General features: G+C 48.8%; 1 protein-coding gene across 35 annotated transcripts in view; it reads right to left on the reverse strand.

Annotated features, from left to right (window-relative positions):
* Nucleotides 1-19977, reverse strand: part of Kalrn (kalirin RhoGEF kinase) — a 605995-nt gene that overhangs the window by 59083 nt on the left and 526935 nt on the right. For 17 of the 35 annotated variants that reach the window (XM_015993393.3, XM_042259218.2, XM_015993398.3 and 14 more), the window contains 4 exons: nt 17107-17390; nt 15743-15847; nt 12168-12263; nt 1486-1616 (listed from right to left, as the gene is read on the reverse strand). In XM_015993393.3, the coding sequence (XP_015848879.1) occupies nt 1486-1616; nt 12168-12263; nt 15743-15847; nt 17107-17390 (616 nt within the window). The remainder of the gene's footprint in view (nt 1-1485; nt 1617-12167; nt 12264-15742; nt 15848-17106; nt 17391-19977) is intronic. The other 18 variants (XM_015993403.3, XM_076548757.1, XM_076548758.1 and 15 more) reach the window with 3 other exon arrangements.

The raw sequence follows: 19977 nt of genomic DNA on the forward strand, positions 1-19977 counted from the left end.
GGAAAAGCAACAAACGTTTCTGGTTTGTGAGAACAAAAATCAAACAGCATCTCCTTTGGGTGATGACGTAAGCGCTACTCGGGCCCACTTGTGTCGCAGAGACGATTGAGGACGCTGGCTTTTCCAAGAACCACCGGTCACCTCGCAGGCCGCTGTCCCGACATAAGCCGTGCTTCATCCTGACAAAGGACTGGAAGTAGTCCTGATGCTCCGCTCCGCCTCCCCCAACTAGTGTAACCACCACAGGAGAAGCTGGGGGACAGCACCTGCAGCCAGGCCCAGGAAACGTCACGTGGGAGATGGCAGCTCATTCACTCGGTTCTTGGGATCCTTGCGGCCCTCAAAAGGCTCTGGGGTAAACACGGGTATTAGTTTCCGTGACACTTGCCGCTCTTGACTCCGCGGTGGCAGCCCCGCTTTGATACCCGGCTCTTGCGATGATGTGAGCCCTTCTGCTTCCAAGGCAACCAAGCCCTAAATGTTTACTCTGCAGATGTGCCAGCAGCAAAGGGGACTTGGCTTCAGTTATTTCTGCTCATTTTTCTGTCTGCGGCCTGGCTAATGGAGCGACGAATGTGAAGGAGAAGAGAAGACAGTGGGGGGTGGTGGTGGTGGGGGGGAGACGACGACGACGACGACGACGACGACGACGACGACGACGACGACGACGGGGGACCTTCACATCGGCCTCGCCCGTGCTGAGCGCCACTCACAACCTCATCCACTGAGTTATTGGCAGCTTGCTTCCAGACGACTCGACTCCAAAGGAGCAAACTGCTGTTCTGGAGGAGTTCTGGTGTCCGGTGCGGTCTTCAATGTCTCAAACACCAGGAGACCGACTCCGCATAGCGGCAGGGGACTCAAACCTTACACAACACGTGGGGTTTTTACGAGATGTGAACTGCATCTCACCGCTAGTCATTCAAAGTGAGAGGAGGCTCTTGCTCAGTGAAACCTACAGGCGAATACGAAGCCTTGGGAGAAGCAGCAGAAATGGGCCCCACCAGGCAGCTCAGCCTCTCCTAGGCTTCTCTTACCTACATTTGGGGGGGCATCTCCTCAGACGATCTCCACCAGACTTCTGCCACAGGAGCTCTCTGGTGCTGCAGACCCACAGTAACCGTTCCCTGGTTCTCTGAATTCTACTGTTTCCTTCCTTCCTTCCTTCCTTCCTTCCTTCCTTCCTTCCTTCCTTCCTTCCTTCCTTCCTTCCTTCCTTCCTTCCTTCCTTTCTGTTTTAAGATGTATTAGATCTTGGTGACAACCACACTTTGTCAATACAGATATCTCACAGAATATACCCCCTGCCCAAGCTTTATTAAGGCAGTGCCAAAGTGGCTTATTGATGATCAGTGACGTACTGTACAGATCTGGGCCATCTTCACTTAGAAAGGATGAGAGTAGTGGACAGACAGACAGCACGGGACCCCCTGGCCACTGTGCAGCATACACACACACACCAGGGTCGGATGGCGAGCCACTTACATTCTGCCTCTTAGAGCCTTGGCTTTCTGTTCTTCTTCCAGGTTTCTAGGAGGTGTGGGAGGGGTCATCCCCTCATTCAGGCAGCCTGCAGGGTCCTTCAAGCTCCCCCGGTAAGAGCCTCCTTCCAGAGTCTAAAAAGGAGAAGAATCAACAGTCGCAGGGTGAGCACTGGACAGTTACTTGCAAGCCTCGTGTCTCCCCAGTCTAGCCACAAGCAATACGAAAACCAGAAGCCAAGGGTGTTTTCTCTCTGAACCCCAGTGAAGCGCGGGGAGATCAGAGACCCCCACCTTCCTGCAGCAGGGAGCTGCTGTCTGCAATCAGGGCACACCAGGCATCTTTGTGATCAGGGCACACCAGGCATCTGTATGCCACCAACTGCCCAGACATAATGAAATTGTCATGGCGACTTATCTCTGGGTGAGGGCTCCAGCAGCAGAACTAACCACGGGGAGTCTATACCAAATAAGGCATTGGAAAGGAAAACCGTGTAGGACCATTTCATGCGAATTGATAAGCAGAGGGAAGTGACAGACCAAGTGGTGGAAATCATACTTTGTTACACTAACTGCAGTACTTTGGAAGAAGGCAATGAGATTTAGTCAAGAAAGAGCCAACAGATGTAGCCTTTTCTAAAAACATCTTTTTGTTAAGGTTATTTACCAAGAGCGTTCTTTCATTAATCCTCATTTCTGTTCACTGAGGTGCTACTTAATTAAGAAAAATAAGTAAATGGATTACTATAGTGTTCTAGGAGCAGCGGGAAAAGGAACCTGAGGTCTTGCCCCAGGTCTGACAGATGTGGTGTACTCTAGCAGGGGACATGAAACTGTCCGTGCATCCCTGGGTTTTCAGATCAGATTCTCCCTTTTAGCAAATTTCCAAGGGACAGAGATGACACTTGTACAAACTCCAGGAGAAGTTAAAAGTGCTCCACAGGTGAGTCTCCCTCTGTGGCTGGCACTGGTGACAGGAACACACTCAAGTTGTAACATCCTCAAGTTGTAACTGGCAACAGTAACATACTCTTTGGGGCCAAAATAACACTTTAATGTATTAAGTTTATTTGCTTAATGTATGTTTAGGATACCATCGTGTAAGTCTTTGAAGATTTTTAAAAATTAATCTTGACAGACTCATACACACACACAATGAATTTTAGTTCTTTTCACTGCCTATTACCTGGTCTCGTTCCCACCCCTTTCTCTAGTTGAAACTTGTCTTCCCATCTCTGAGTGTGATTCACAAATAAATAGGGCTGTCTCATGAGCATGGGGGAGAGGTCATTTACTTAAGTATAAGCAACTTATCAGTCACTGAAGAAAGTGACATCTCCCCCAAGTCACTGTTGATAGTTGTCGGACATGGGGGCTCATGAGTCCTTCCCCGTTTCATGATGAAATGTTGCTGGGTCCAATCTGGTACAGGTCTTGTCGGATAACCATAACTGCTTTGAATTCATGGGTGCAAGAGCATGTCTAGAAAACAATGTACTACAATATCCCACCCCATCTCCCAACCCTTCCATTCTTTCCAGCTCTTCTTCTGCGGTGTTCCCGGAGCCTGAGAGCCGGGCTGTATGCCATGCAAGGACCCGGGGCAAAAAAGACCACCCAGTGACACTGAGCATTTGGTTCTGGGCATTGGTAGAAGCAATGCCGAGAAACAGTAATCCTAGAGATCAAGGTCGAGGTGGGCATCTGTAAGACAAGCACGGAAGACAAATGTCAACTACCCAAGGTGCCTGTCCATACCAGTCCCTAAGGTTTCTAAAGGCTTCATTTAGCAGTCTTTGGAAACACCAGTCCTAAGACACGAGTCACAAAGGTCAAAAGGTGCCAACCAACCACGAAGCGGTAGCCTAAAAGGTTGTGGCCTGGTCTTCCACAGTCTGCACTTGGGAGCATCCGTCACTAACTCTCTTAGCTGCTGAATCTCAACAGAAGCCACACAGAGGCAGGAAAGAACATTCCAGAGAAAGGAAACAAGGCAAATGTGGTACCCGATAGGAGGAAAGATGGAAGATATTAAGACTTGGGTCTTCAGAACTTAATGTTGGGACAGTGACATCAGCCTTCTCCCCGACTCCCCAAATTGATAAAGACTGTGCCAAGGGCCAAACACAAATCTGTTGCCAACACCAGAATTCAAAGCACAGCCGGTGTCTTCCAACTTGAGAGAGACAACTGTTTTCCACTTGACATAAAGGTGTTTACAGAACAAGTAATCAACCGTGGAAGCTGCTATATCCAGAGCAGCAGTATAGGCTAAAAATAAGAAAGGTCGGGAAGGGTTTAGCTACGTTTATAGATACAGGATTTGTAACCTGTTATTAAGGAAATTAGAATGTCTGGTGAGGAGGCTGGACGAGCCAGTGGACAGGCAGCTTTCCAGTGCATGTCCCCGGTGCCATCACCAGAGACAGGCTCCAGCCCAGATGGACCCAGCTGGTGATAGATCTGATTAGTATCTTTTACGTCCATTTCTCCCACTGTCCTGTTGTGGCCTTTGTTCTGTGGCCTGTTGGCTGGCAGGAAGGCGTATGCCAGGCCCAGCAAGCAGGCCTATGCCGCTGCCTCCAGGATGCGTGGCACCACAAGCTTGGCATGGCCCAATCTGTCTACGGAGTGAAGGGCCTCTGAGGAGCTCAAGGGGTCACAGAGGAACATCTGCCTCTCTCTCTTGACTTTGTGTGAGCAAAGGAGCCCAGTTATCTCATGGGGAGGACTCGGGGACAGGCAGTAGCGTGGCACCGTGAGAGGGAAATACGGGACCTGGCCTAGTTCTCATGATGGGAAGCCTGCCCGGAATGGGGGAGCTGGCTCTCTTGCTTATCGTAATTTCAGAGTGACCCGCTATGAGAACTCAGCTGCCTGTGCTAGAGTTAGAGACAGGGGTCCAGCCTAGGGCAACCAGGGTGACCCGTCATCAGTGCTGTGCCCAGGAGGAAAGAGCCAGTGGTTACCAGTCTGTCTCCACAGTGCCCCACCTGTGGTTCGGGACCACAGCATCCAGCAGACAAAAGAAACGTGAATAAGGAAGGAGCAATTCAGGTTCCTATGGCTAGTCCAAGGTCAGGGGCTAGAAATGCAAAGGGGATTCAAATAGACGGCTTATAATGGAGGAAGGCCACTGTCCTGGTGAACCGCACACATTCCCTGGTCACTGGGTCTTGGGTCACATGCCTTCCCTCTGCTCCTATAAGCATTCTTACATCCTCTCTGCACATCATCCATTACACAGCATTGTAACCAATGCCTTATTGTATTAAAAAAAAAAAATCAAGCATCTACTGTTCATATGCTGAATACTTGAAAATGCTGGAGAAATGATGAGTCTCAGACCTCCATAACCTAACCCACATTGGGTGTTCTGATAGAAGGACCATGTAGGATAACAAACAGGTGTCCACAGTGGGAGGCAAAGAGCAGCGAAGGATTTCGTGGAAAAGGTGAAGCTCAGTGAAGCTATCCCTTGGTTTTCTGGGGGACTGCTCCAGACTCCACTAGGATCCCCAAATCCAGGGATGCTCAGGTCTCTTATAAAATAGCTTTGTGTTTCTAACCTATATTCATCCCCCCCATATAGTTAACTAATTTCTGCATTATATGTAGTCTAAAATATAATGTAAATAAATACCATGTAATGATTGTTACACTGTCTTGCTTAGGGAACAGTGACAAGGAAAAAAAGTCAATACATGTTCAGTGCAGATGCAATTTCCCCCCTAAGATTTCTGACCTGAGCTTGGGTAAATCCACAGAAAAGGAATCCAGGGATATGAAGGGCTGGCTATTCTGAGGTATTAAAAAAAAAAAAAAGACGTCACTGGATATAGCAACAGGAGAACATTCCTGGCAGGGACTGCACTGTGAGAAAGGTCATGAAGTGAAACCACATGGGGAGAGCTGAAAACCTGTTGCAGGTAGAATTGGATGTGTGAGGAGAGGGACTGGCAGAAGATGGTGTGTGTGTGTGTGTGTGTGTGTGTGTGTTAGTGAGTGGGAGTGGGTGCTAGTGAGTGGGGTCGGGGGGTTGGGTGGTGGGTGGGTGCCAGAGAAGGAAGAGACAAGGAGTAAAGTCAGATCCTGGAGACACACAGATGGGCTCTTCAAGAGCCTGTCTGTGGCATTAAGCAGGAGAGCAACATTGGATTTAAGTTTTAGAAGGATCACTCAACATTCCAAAGAGCTTTTCATGCCACAGGAAAACGTCTCTGACTGAACAGCAAAGGAGAGCAGGATTTAAAATCTAAATACTATGATTACGTTATTGGCCAAGAGTCTGGAAGAAACACATGAAACACCCAATGTATCCAGATGATGCTCTCTGTTTAGACCCTTGTCATTGTTCCACTTTCCATAGAATGCCTTCATAGCTTTTTTTTTTTGTTTTGTTTTTGTTTTTTCGAGACAGGGTTTCTCTGTGTAGCTTTGCGCCTTTCCTGGAACTCACTTGGTAGCCCAGGCTGGCCTCGAACTCACAAAGATCCACCTGCCTCTGCCTCCCGAGTGCTGGGATTAAAGGCGTGCGCCACCACCGCCCGGCTGCCTTCATAGCTTTTTTAAGAAAGATTTATTTATTATGTATATACAGTGCTCTGCCTGCCCGCCAGAAGAGGGCACCAGATCTCATTACAGATGGTTGTGAGCCCCCATGTGGTTGCTGGGAATTGAACTCTGGACCTCTGGAAGAGCAGCCAGTGCTCTTAACCTCTGAGCCATCTCTCTAGCCCCACAACGTTGTTTCAAGAGGGAGCGCATCCCTTTGACAATCACATGGAGATGCCAAACTAACATCCAGGAGGGACTGACTGCGGCTGTGCAGGCGGGAGGGGACTTTTCAGCATCAATCTTAGACCGTGGACTCTATCAAGAAGGCTCCATGCTGAGATTTCAAAGCTGGGTGCAGGGCAGGCCGCATGGGACTACGCTGTGGCCTCCTGAGTGGAGATCAAGGCTCATCCAAGGAGATAACAGGGTAGTCGCTGGCCTAGCACCACTCAGCATGCTAAACGGTCCCCTCTTATAGTATAGAAACTTCGTCGCCACCCCCTTAGGATAGGCATTATACACTGGGTGGGAAGAAGTGGGGAGAGAGGGAATAAGCGGAGGTGGGAATAAAGCAAACGCTGGTTGGCCAGAGTAGAAAGAAAGGAAACTTTTGCCTGGTGGGAAAGTGAATGTAGTGGTATTGTGTTCCCCAAAATATTGTGTACCTTAATAAACTTATCTGGGGTCAGAGAACAGAAAAGCCACTAGTTAGGCAGTGGTAGCACACGCCTTTAATCCTAGCATTCCAGAGGCAGAAATCCGTCTGGGATCTCTGTGAGTTCAAGGCCACACTGGAAACAGCCAGGCATGGGGACACACGCCTTTAATCCCAGAAAGCAAGCCTTTAATCCTAGGGAGTGATGGTAGAAAGCAGAAAGGTATATAAGGCGTGAGGACCAGAAACTAGAAGCATTTGGCTGGTTAAGCATTCAGGCTTTTGAGCAGTAATTCAGCTGAGACCCATTCTGAATGAGGACTCAGAGGCCTCCAGTCTGAGGAGACAAGACCAGCTGAGGATCCAGCAAGGTGAGGTAGCTGTGGCTTGTTCTGTCTCTCTGATCTACCAGCATTGACCCCAATAACTCGCCTCAGGTTTGATTTTATTAATAAGAACTTTTAAGATTCCTGCTACAGATGGGATGCAGCTCCTGAAGAAATGAAAATGAGAACAGTGATAAGATACAGCGCTCCAGCTGGGCATGGCGGTGTACACCTTTAATCCAGCACTCGGGAGGCAGAGACAGGTGGATCTCAGTGAGTTCGAGGCCAGTCTGGTCTACAAAGCAAGTTCCAGGACAGCCAGGGCTACACAGAGAAATCCTGTCTCAGAAACAAACAAACAAACAAACAAACAAAAAAAAATCTACCACTTGCCACATTTTGGATAAACTTGGAGAACTTGATGCCAAATGAAATAATCCAGACACAGGGAGAAGAATATCACACTATCTCTCTTATAAAGGAAATCTTTTTGAAGAGTCAAGTTTACACGGAGTTAGAGAATGAAACTGAGGCTACCAGAGGGGGAGGGGAGGGCGGGGGAGGAACGGACGATAGAACTCAACAGTACCAGGGTACAGATGTGTGGCATAAATCGTTCTAGAGATATAACCCACACGCTGAAGGCTGCACTTAACATTACGCTACATATGTTCATCAAATAGATTTAGGAGTTCTTGTCACACAGAAAATAACCATGCGAAACAACAGCTATGTTAACTTGCCTCTCAGTATAGTGAACATTTTACTATACATACATGCATGCATCCAGAACCTCATGTTGGAAAGCTCGCAGTTAGACACTAATGGACTTTTAAAAGATTTGTAGACTATCCCCCTGACAAAAAGCTAAGCCATTTTCACCAGGGTCGGCTACAGGGCATCTCCACAGTGAAAAGACTGAGGTGTGGGATTTCCAGGCAAACGAGACTGCAGGTTGGTGATTTGTGGTCTTAAATTTTTGTTGGAATTCTAACCTTCCTATTCTGAACTTTAGGAAGCCTTAGCAGAAGGGTGTTAGACGACCCAGTCCCTGAAGACATATACCACCAGAAGGGATATGACGGGGCCATTGCTTCATCTCCTCTAGATTCCGAGCTTGTACCAACTCCACAGGGCTCCTGACTGAACCGTTGATGGATGTAAAGGGACGGCAAAGCCCAGACACAGACATAACCTGGCCTGAGCCACATTCTGCCATGAGGCTACCCTGAGGAGGTGAGTGCTCTCAAAGCAGGACAGCCAGCGGGTAGAGTCTTGCTGAAGCCGACGTGTCCATTTCTCAGGTCACCAGGGAGACTAAATTAGAGCTGCCACTGGTCAGCCCTGCTACCCTGGAGGTGAGGGATTATGAAGACACGTCCACCAGGCCATGAGAGTGGAGTGGACTGCTTGGGTGTGCCACCTATAACAAGCACTAGGAGGGGGGCTTTCTCCCTGGAGGTTCAGTCCTGTGTACCCGGCAGATGGCAGAACCCGGAGGGCTCTAGGCCACAGTAATAGACACTAGATTCTCACACGGCCAGGAAACTATGGCTCCTTAGACTTGTAGAATGAAAACAAACGGAATCATCTACTAAACTAGTCACCCATCACCAATCTCCTGGCTGACAAGTACTAAGTTTCCACATACCCACACTAGGTCTTGGAAGCCAGAGACAACACAGTTCTTTTTTTTTTTTATTGCCCTAAGAGCTAACATCTGTAGATGCCTGCTTATCAGTGTGTGAAGTATGGCCATGCCCATGCAATCATCTTTACTCTCTTGAGATTAGATTCAGGCCAACAGATTCATCATCATCAGGAGGGGCCCAAGAGACCAAGTCACTTTCCCGAGTAGACAAGTTACTTCTCTGGGGCTCTGTTATCAGTAGCAGCACAGGAAGGAAACCTTCACTTTCCAGTTCCTCACAAACTTGCTCCCAGTTATAGGAACCATAGCTGCTAAAGAATAAAACAGTCATAGCAAGACTCACATGGGTGAGTGGTGGTGCATACTTTTAATCCAAGCACTCAGGAGGCAGAGGCAGGCAGATCTCTGAGTTCGAGGCCAGCCTGGTCTACAGAGTGAGTTCTGGACAGCCGGGGTTACAGAGAAACCCTGTCTCGAATGCAACCCCTCCTCCCCCGCAAAAAGTCACATGGGGGAAAGCAGAAAAAGTACTTGTTTCTGGCTCAGAGTTCAAGAGAACCCAGGAAAAGTAAGTTAGCTCTGCCCAGGGAGGTGTGGGCATGCTCTCATGGTAAACAAATACCCAGGCTATAGACAAAGCCAGCAAGGAAGAATTCTGAAGGGTCCATCATGCCCAGGACTTACGGTGGAGACTCTCCAGGGATTTATCTGCGCTGGAGGCAAGCCTGTGAACCCTGCTTACATCCTCCAGTAGCAGCTTCTGGGCAGCTGATGTGGAACCAAGGTGTAACCATGACCAAGGGGCCGTACTGGGGCAGCCCTGGGACCTAGGGCATGGGAGATCCCAAAGCCCTCGGGTAGAGCTAGTGAGCCACATGAATTCTAAGTGTAGAATTTGATATCATTGTTTGAACAATTAATAGAGAAAAGCAGATAGGCTCTGGACCAAAATAAACTCTTGTAAAATGGAATCAGACTCTTAACTGGAAAGAGCTCTGTTGGTTCTTCCTCATACCACGCTAAGATAACGCCCTCCGGGACCAGGTTCTGTCCTCTGGAGCAAGTGTCAGACCAACCTCTGATTCCCACAGCAGCACCTCAGGTATTAGAAGACAGCCTCCTCCCATGCTTCTCCCCCAACCTTACTTCCTTCAGCTTTCACTTAAATAACATGGACCACATGGTACTGGCCACTTCCCCCAGGGCCCTTCCCGTTCTTTTCAGAACATGCTAGATGCCTGCATTTAGAAATGAATAGATTACTCACACATAGCTCATCAAGGTGTGGCCGAATGGCTTGGAGTTCAATGGCACCATTGGCTTTTGACCTGCACACTGGACTTTGACGGGACAAGTCTGTGACATGACTGTCGCCACACACTCTGAACTTTAACTGAACAAGCCTGCGAGACCACTGGCTACCCTGGCAGCCCCCTACGCTGCTGGGCTCCATCAAATTGACCCCAGAATGTTTCATGGACTCTGAGACTCTTTAAAGTGAAAAGCTAATGAGGAACCAATAGGAATATACCTCGGAGGGAAAAACGCAACTTAAGTGTTCTCAAACATGGCTGGAGTAGCCTCCGTTCACTGTTGCTCTGTGGCCACACCACAGTGGGTGACTCCATGGCTGAGCCACAGCGCGATGGGAAGGAAAGGAGGGAAAAAGAGAAAGAACCGAATTTTGGTGAGAAAATTCTAAGAAACCAAACCACCGCCTCCTCACTCTTTTCTGAATATGGGTTTGGTTTCTTAGGTTACACTAGAGACACTCTGCAATTGTGGGTTCCATGTAGATCTTCAAGAAGCAATTATTGGTGGGAGAAGCTAATGCTCTTATGGTAAACTCACCACGGAAAGGGCGTCTATTCAGTAGCTGTTTATTGAGAGCCAGTGACTGGGCCTATGAACTCTGACCTCACCCCATACTCCCTTTCCTCTGGGACATTTGCACCTGTGGGGCATCTCAATAATTTTGCTCATGTCTCTAACACTGGACCCATAAACTGATCACATAAACCAGGGGCCAACAGTGTGAAGGCTAGTAATAAAAAGTAGCAGGGTAAAGGTCACCCCAAATAGAAGCAGATATGAATTTTTGGAACAAGTGTCCATGAAGAACTTATTAGGTGTAAAGACTACTTACTATATATTAACGGAAGAAAAAAAACATACTAACTCAAATAACTTATGAGCGGGGGAGAAAAGTCACAGATGCAAACGTTCAGCTATTTTAACAGTAAGATCTGTCTCTGACAGCATGAAGCTGTGGGAACGGCAGTGAGACCGGAGGAAATCTGGCCAGGACTAGTAAGGGAAGCCTTTGTGAGAGATGAGACTGGGTGGGACCCGGAAGGACTACTACTATGCATTAGATAAGCAAAAATAAGAGGGAGAACATTCCAGAGAAACGGGGATGACAGGAACAAAAACTCCGAAGAAGAAGAAAAACAAGCGTATGACTTCGTAAAGTCGATGTAGTGTCCACAAAAACCACGGGAGAGATGGCAGGAAAGAGGACAGCCTCCCCAAAGCCACCGTCTACAAACACCATTTGTTCTCTAGTCCCAACCATGAGGTGGGATGGCTGGCCTGGGAGAGGATGCGCCACGGTCCCCCAAGCCCCAGGCCAAGTGGAGGAGGGTTGGTGGTGATGATTAACAAACCTTCCCAGCAGAGTCCGGTGGAAGAATGGTAAGTTAGCCAGATGAGAATCGCAGGAAAAGCCAAACGGTTGGACCACAGAGAAAGACAGCAAGATGCTTCAAACTGCTGTCCTGTTGCTCACACTCATAAAACTACAGGGCCAGAGGGACAGCCCCATCCGAGTGACCTGCCTGGGATGAGCGTGAGCACACCGCTGAAATCCTGAGCCAGCTCAGGCTAATTGCCCTTCCTTCTGGTACTATGCTTGGCCCATAAGACAGTCACAGGCTAGACCAGTCATTAGTGACTCGTGTTTGTTTTCCCCGTGTGACAGAGATACATTTTGACTCTCCTAATTTCTCGTGGCAAGGTTACTCCCACATGCCCCTACTTTTTTATAATCAGTGGTCTAACCTCTAAGACTTGGTAAACAAGAAAGTCTCCGAACAAAATTGCCTGGTTTAAAAAAGCCCAATCCATATTCTGTCTCAGCAGCATATGACATTGGCTTCAGGGCTAGCCTGAGACACACCAGTCAGTGACTGAGGGCCACGTGTCCAGGGACCAGCTGGTCAGTTTCAGCGAGGCGTCTCTATTTGCTCTGGAAACTCTCCACCTTTCATCCACCTCAACCCAAAAGACCTTGCGGGTCCCCTATGCGGACCCCACATAAAGCTGACAGGACCCCTGGGGCGCGTGTTTTTTTAGGAACCACCATTACGTGAGATGATTCTACTGGAGGAATAAGTGGAATGAGGATTCGGCTGACTGGTTTGAGGCCCTGGCTGAGGCCCTGGGAGCCACACGGAGGTGAGACGTGACCCACAACGGCCTCCAGGGTGCCCACTTACCAGCTTGCTTTTGACCAACTTTTCTATGGCACAGACAAGGTCGGCAGCAGTAGGTACTTCAGTGGCAGCCTGCCGGGCTGCTAGCAGAGAGGAGGACTGTAAGACAGTGGACAGCAAAGGACAAGCAGATTAGCCAGAAACGAGGAACAGCAGTTAGGAAGCAAACCGGACAGTCCGAAGCTGGAGCAGGCCAGGAAAGGACAGTTCTGGGCTCAGAGGACAGAGTGACAGAGGGAGACAGGGCTGGGCGGCCGGGTAAACGGAGGCCGACATACCCCTTCTTAGGAATTCTGGTCAGTGACAAAGTACAGATGGGCCTGGTTCTCCTTAAGGGCTGAGGGGATGGGGGGTCACTGAATCCGCCCAGGAAACCCACAGGCAAGGGCTATGCAGACTGATAGCAGGGCACAGGGAACTGCTGTGAGGGAGATCAGGACTTCAGCCTTTCGTGGCAGCCCACTGCGGTTCCATGGTCTGGGAGGTATGGACCACTCCCGCCTCAAATGTGTGTGAAGGAGATAAAGTCCTTGTTTTGTTATAGCCTTAGCTGGGGATCATCACTGTGTGTCTAGCAGACACCTCTTCCCCATATCTTCTCCCTCCCTTTCCTTCTCATTTACACACACACACACACACACACACACACACACACACACACACACACGGCACTGAATAAGTACTAAAAGGAGTTGTGTGCCACGTGCTGGGACTCCCAGAGACTACCCTTCCCACAGCAAAGGGAGGTTTAACTACAGGTCTCTCTGTGTCCTTCCCCTGGACCAGGGGCAGAGCTCTGTGTAGTGGCTGTTTGTACAATGGCTGGGTATTTCTCCCACACACTGCGGGACAGTCGTCTTTGTTTATTCCTCTGCTTGGTTTTTCCATCTCCCACCCTCCTGAGGGGAAGCTGGGGGAGAGATGGCTAACTCTGCATCCATGTGTGTGCTTCTGGTCCAGTGGATCAGGGCAGAGGGCAGTGGTGTTCCCAGGCTGGGACATGAGGAGAATGACCGTGAGTATGGAAAGAGCTATGTCCTGGGCTTGACCGGGCTTCACTTTCCCCCTTCAGGTTAGGGGAAGAGTTCCAAAAAGGACTTTTAAGTCTTTGTTTCTAAGATTGGAGGAGAGCAAATAAACGCCAATTAAGAAAGATATAACACTACTCTTCTTTACCTTTCGGGAGAACGCAGGCAAACTTTCTTGGTTTGGAAAACCAAGTTACCATCTTTGATTTAGTAATCCTACTTCTGGGAACCCATTCCGGGTTTGGATGTCAGAAGGACAGACACTGGATCTACACAGTGACCTTCAGGGGTATTACTCAGAGGCACAAAGACCGGAAACACCTTAGGCTGTTACACACAGGGCCGGTCATGACAATTATGGAGCATAAAGTAATAAAATAGTCTCCGGTTACGGAAATTACAGTTACACAGGTAAAACTAATGAGATTCTACAGAGCCGGGGAACAGATACAAAGCACATGTGATACACACAGTGTAAGTGGGAAACATCCATGCACAGGAACAAAGGACAGATGACAGGGAGAAGGAAGGAGTCAGACATTAAATGGTTGGACTTTAGGAAGTTCCTGCCGGGGCTGGTGGGGCATTCCTGGGATCTGAACACTCGGTAGACAGAGGGAGAAAGACAGCAGCAAATTCAAGGCCAGCCTGGTCTACAAAATGAGTTCCAGGCCAGCCAGAACTACACAGTGAGTTTGTCTCCAAAAACCAAAATTGTTTTAATAAACCCAACTCTACTTGCTAGGAGTACTGAGACTCACCCCAATCCCAGATATTCCAACCAAAACCCAGTGGACTAAAATCAAACAGGCCAGTCTGGGGAGAGAACTGATGTTTCTAAAAAAAATGGGACCGCCGCTGCAAGGCACAATGTATGACGAAGGGAAGGACCACATGGATGCTGGGGTAATTTGTATCCTCAGTTAAAAATTATCCAGGAACTACCTAGCACCCATTCACCCCCAACGAACTGTTTGAGGGGCCCAGGAGAGGGTTCGTGACCTTTCTGTTTTATGCAGGCAACGGATCCTGGGAACTCCAACCCCCTCCCTCCCACACACACACACTAGTATTGTTCAGAGGGTGTTTTGCAAGGGTGGGTGGGGGAAGCCAGCAGGCTAGTTCCCATGAAGGTGAAGGGCAGGTGCCTTTGCCTGTGGCCATCACTTTGGGCACAATGTCATGCTTCTGTTGTTTTCTTTCCCAACGTCCCAGAGTCAACTGGCCCTAGAATCTCGGGTCCACACATCTCTGTAGAAAGGGACACAAGTGTGTGCTTCTTAGGGTATGTATCATGGCAGGCAGCCACATCTTATTCCCTGGCTGTCCCTCTAGCCTACAGAGCAAAAGACTTTGAATATTTACTGCGGGTTAACAACCAAATGCAAAGCAGACAGACTCAAAATAAAAAAAAATGCCGGAACACCCAGAAACAGAAGTCTGATACTATATACACGCTTGGCCTACTGACTCCAAGGAGGCTTTTCCAGTACAGGACACAGGGCAGAACACAGTGAGAGCCAGAGACAGCCAGGCCAGCTGCCATGACCACCACAAAAAAACAATCTGGAAGAAAACGGGAAGTGCAATCCAATGCTGGAACTTCCATGTTAATGACCAGAGTCCTAAGTACAAGCCACCTTTTCAGAAGGCAAGAAAAACCCAGTGGAGAGCAGGCTTGGCTCTGAGGGAACCAAGGCCAGACAACACAATAGAAGCTCCAGCTGGGCACGGTGTCCCATACCTTCTCTCCCACCCAGCATTAGGGAGACAGAGGCAAGTGGATCTCTGTGGATCTCAGGGGCCAGCCTGGTCTACATTGTGAGTTTCTGGCCAGAAAAGGCTACACAGTGAGACCCTGAATCGAAAGAACAAAAAGCGGCCCCATATGTTCCATGCCAGTGCCTGGGAGTCACGGTCACTGGAATCGAGCCTCTGCTCCAAACAAGCAGAATGACCTAACTGCCAGGGCATGTCACTGGACAGGGACCTTTCCAACACCAGGGAACAGGGCATTTTACAAAACAAAGGGCCAGGGCAACAGGCATGCTTTACTTTTCTGTGCTTGAGGAGACCCTTCCACTACTAGTGGCTCCACTCCTCAGGCTGAGGCGGCCAGAGTTTTAACGGCATTGGCTCAAGCAGAAGCGACTGCAATTAGACGTTCAGAGCTGAATGCAGAAGACAGCTAAAACACGGGTTATCCGTCAGCCATCACACAGTGATTGACACCTGGAGCCCTCACGGATTCCTTTTTGGAGACAAACAGTTCCTTTTAGGATCTGCTGCCTGCAAATATACTACCACGACCCTTTACGGACAGCGTGCGTTTCCAGGCAGACTCCTACTTTTAACCGGACTTGGAACATCCCTCCACTGCCCAGAACAAGGCCACGTCTCCGGAACTGTGGGAGAGGACACCTACTAACCCCACTGGCATCTACGGCATCTACATCACTGTAGGTCCCCCAGGGGGACGCACTAATGGGGAGGGCAGTACTCCTCCCTGTCTGGCATACTCAGGAAGAAAAATCTCAGCAGAGGCCCTACCATCTCGTCCTGGGTGGGGTCGTTGTCAAAGATCTTCATGGGCGGAGGAAGGGGTGTGTGTGACTCTTCATCTGGCTCATCTTCGCCCCAGCCCTTCTTGCTCTTCTAGAACAAAAGGACACCATTAGGTACCGCTACATCAACAAAAGAAGCCAGAAGTCCAGGACTTGACATTAGAACATGTTTTTTTTTTTTCCTTAAGAAGAAATAGAAAGGGAGAAAGTTAAAGGACTAACTTTTTAAATTAATTTTTCTTCCCTCCTTTTCTGCTCCCCCCACTTTTTTTTCCCCTCAAGAGTCCAGGTTAGTCTTGAACTCATGATGCTTGGGTCAGCCTCTCGGGTACTGGGATTACAGGAACATTATGTGTCACCATGCCAGGACTAACTTTACATTTTCCTAAAAGGCTGTTAAACTACCATCCAAATCTCAGCAGGGTTTGGGCCATTTCCAACTTGAGAAAAGGCAGATAGAATGAAAGTACAAGGTGGAGTCGATTATGCACCAAGAAGACTCTCTTAGCTCCACCAGTCACTGGAAGACGTTAGTTATGCAGATAAAACAGGCATTTTATTCCCCAGGCCAGAACGCATCGCCTATATTTTTATTACAGACTCTCAGCTCTGCGAGAACTCAAGAGATTATCCAGCCTCACTTCTTGACTAAAAGCCAGTTCTCTGTGACTAAGGTGAGGTCAGAAGATCTCATGATGGCCCATTTCATCATCACTAGCTGTCGATCAAAGTTCCTCACTGAGCTCAAACCTTGTCCACTGTGACCTTCATGTACTCTTCTCAACTATCCCTCTGCGATACCTTGTTTATTTATTTGCTTATTTGTTCATTCATTCACTCATTCACTTGGTTATTTATTTATCCACCCATCCATTTATTTATTTGTTTGAGATAAGGTCCCACTGTGCAGGCCTAGCTTTCCTAGAACTCAACACATAGAGCAAGCTGGCCTCGAGTTCAGAGATCAGCTGCCTCTGCCTCCCAAGTGCTGGAGCTAAAGGAGCGCATCACCATGCGTGAGATCCGTGGTAGTACAGGTGGTAGTCAAAACACTTGACTACAGCTCAGCCTCTGGTGTTCTTACTCTCTACCTGGCCAATTCTGATGCCTCCTCAGTGGAGGCAGGGGATCAGCTGCCTCCTCTCTGGTCAGGACCTATCTCTGAACGTAGCCAATCTTCCTTTCTGTCTACCTGATAGTCTCAGTGTTTCTCAGTCTCTGAATGGGGCACCAATCAAAGCAGTCAAGTCTCGAGAAAGTTCAAGATGACACAGTACTAGAGACGGTCGATCTGCTCGATTACATGACCATCAGAGAAGCATGTCAGAGGTCTCGAGGCGAGAGTCGTACCTCGTCAGCGCTGTCTCCCTGAGGGGTCGTCTCATCCCCAGGCTTCGGCGATCCCAGGTCGAAGCTCTTGCGCCCATCGCGTACTTTTTTCTGCTTTTTGATGTTTCCATCTGCTTTCCCGCTGTTGAGCCGACGCACGGGGCTGGTTAGCCACTTTTTAAGGGTGTTGGTGGAGCGCTTGGGACCCGGGGAACTGTGGATAGAGTTCAGGGAGTGCTGAGACTGAAGGTTGGCCACAGACTCGGACTTGCCTCCATTTTCACTCGAGGAATGAGAGTAGGAATCTGAGGAGAAAGGACAGGTGGAAACATCATGTCAGAAGCTGCCAAAACAGGCGTTTGAACGGCTAGCTAAAGCAGCTTCATCCTCAGGAAGGTAGGTCATCAGGCCAGCTGTGGACCAGGCAAGAGACAGCCGTAACATTCGACCCTGGCTCAGTGTTCACATGTGAGAAACCATTCCAGGTTTTATGGAAAGAGGAACACGCCGGAGACAAGGCTCCTGCCTCCGTGGAGGTTAGATTCTGGTGGGAAATACAATAGACCACGGCAGCAACAAAATAAATAATGTGTAAAGCATCATAGATAATGAGAAGAGCCATACTTGAAAAAAATAATAGTAAGGGTGGGAAATGCAGTGGGGAATAGAGGGCGACAGTTAATGGTAGCTCAGGCCAAGTCTCAGGACTTGGTGTCTGCACGTAGTCCTAATGATGGTGAGAGACGAGCCATGTGGCCATTTGACACAGGGCAACTCAAACAAGCAAACATGAGCACATATAGATGCTGGAAGGTGGTATGTGGGGTGTGCCAGGGATGGCATCAGTGCAGTGAGAAGGGGAACAGTGTTACCATGAAGGCCAGTGAAGCAAACAGGATGGACCACCAGGACTTGTCTTATTTTATTATTATTAATATCATAATTACTATTAACAGTACAATACAATATTATTATTATGGCTTTGGTTTTTATCTGCAGGGGACATTCTTAAGAGGATGGATACCTTCTTTCATATAGACTAAAATGTCATTCTTATTTCTAATTAAGGACAGTGGAAACCGACTGTCTAGGAGGCCACCATATTCCTTTCGGCTGAGGGACGCTGGTGGCTTAGAGGATGGTCCCAGTGGCCATCAGAAGGGATCAGATTCTGGATATGTTTTGACAGCAGGATGGGCAGAGCTTTCTGACAGACTGACTGTGCATGACATACGCACAAGAAGTCAGGATAACGTCATTTTTACCCAGAACAACTACCAGGAGAAAGTGTCTGAGGTGGGACAGAGCATGGGAAGGGTGGCTTGGAGGGGAGACAGGAAGGAGGCCAGCGGTGGCCATCTCTGAGATGCTTTTAGACAGGTCCTGGCAGGCAAGCTGACTAGGTGCTGGACTTCGCGTCTGCAGCTCGGGGCAGACAGCGCTGAGGGCTGGAGGTGACCGGGGTTTGTCAGTGACGCGACGGCGCTGGAAGCCGTGAGTGAAAACACCACCAAGGGGCACGAACGTGGGGGAGGGAGAAGCCTGGACCCCCAGCAAGAAGCAGGAGGATGGGAAGACAAGGGAAAGGTCAGAGAGACCGGGGAATCGAGAGTAGCAGCCGACCTGGAGGCTGCACGTGGAAAAGCATCCCTGCGAGGAAGAAGACGGCTGTGTCAAACACTCCGCGATAGGTCAAGGGTACTGACCAAAGAATTGAGCCTTCCGCTTAGTTACACAGATGTCACTGGCGGCTTGGTTGGAAAGCAGCTGTAGTGTGATGGAGGGGGCCAGCCTGATTACAAGGGGTGGCAGAGAATGGGGGAGAGGAAGGCGGCCGAGTGCACAGAGAATTCTTGTTTTGTTTTAAAGGGACAATGATTGCGCATCAAGAGTTTGTTTTGTTTTGTTGTCTTTAAATAGGGGAAATCAGCATAATGTCTGTAAGCTGCTCTGCCATTTGTTGACTACCTCGATGTTTTAATGAGCTTGCAATAGCCCAGGCATTTTACACGGACCATCATTTCATTCTTGGACAACATCATGGGCTCATGGGGGGTTGGGGGGTAGTCTTATTATCTTCCTTTCAGGGAAGAGGAAACTGCCCATTTAGAGACATCAATCAATTTGCCCAAGGACATACAGCTCCCAGGGACAGGGTGAGATCTGCATGCCATTCAGCCAGACTTGAGCAATCAACTCTGCTACTGGCCCTTCATGCCTTTCCAGGCCCAGTACATCAGTTTCCACCGACGGCAGGCAAAGCACACCCAGGGAAGCCACACTATTGGAGTTGGACAGCTAGGAAAATCAGGGCACAGGAGACGCATGTAAGACAATCCCTAGTTAATTCCTCCAGTTCCTGACGTCTGGATACCTGCTACTCTTTAAGGAGACCAGCATTAGATGTACAGAGTTTAGCCTATAAAATATCATGAGTAACCAAGGGCAAGATTTTAAAGCCCCCTTCAGGCGTCATTACAGTTCCTACTGCTCAGTGAAGCTGGTTTCTTTTGTTTATTTGTTTTTCTAAGACAAGGTTTCTCTGTGCAGCCCTGGCTGTCCTGGATCTCACTCTGTAAACCAGGATGACCTCAAACTCACAGAGATCCCCCTGCCTCTGCCTCCCGGGTACCGGGATTAAAGGCACGTACCACCATCACCCAGCCAGTGATGCTGTTTTTTTGTTCTGTTGGTGTTGAAAAAACTAGGCTCCCTAGACTTCTAGATGTTGCACAGTAACACCAGCATATTGGCACTCAGTCAAGTGCCAAGCAAGAAGAGTTACTAACCAGTAACAATGTCACGGAGAATGTAGCAGACAGTGAGTTCTAAAAATACAAGACAGAGGCTGCATTTTTATTGACCTCTGGTCTAGCTACACACGCCCCCATG

Source organism: Peromyscus maniculatus, chromosome 12, assembly GCF_049852395.1.
Source record: "Peromyscus maniculatus bairdii isolate BWxNUB_F1_BW_parent chromosome 12, HU_Pman_BW_mat_3.1, whole genome shotgun sequence".
Taxonomy (NCBI): Eukaryota; Metazoa; Chordata; class Mammalia; order Rodentia; family Cricetidae; genus Peromyscus; species Peromyscus maniculatus.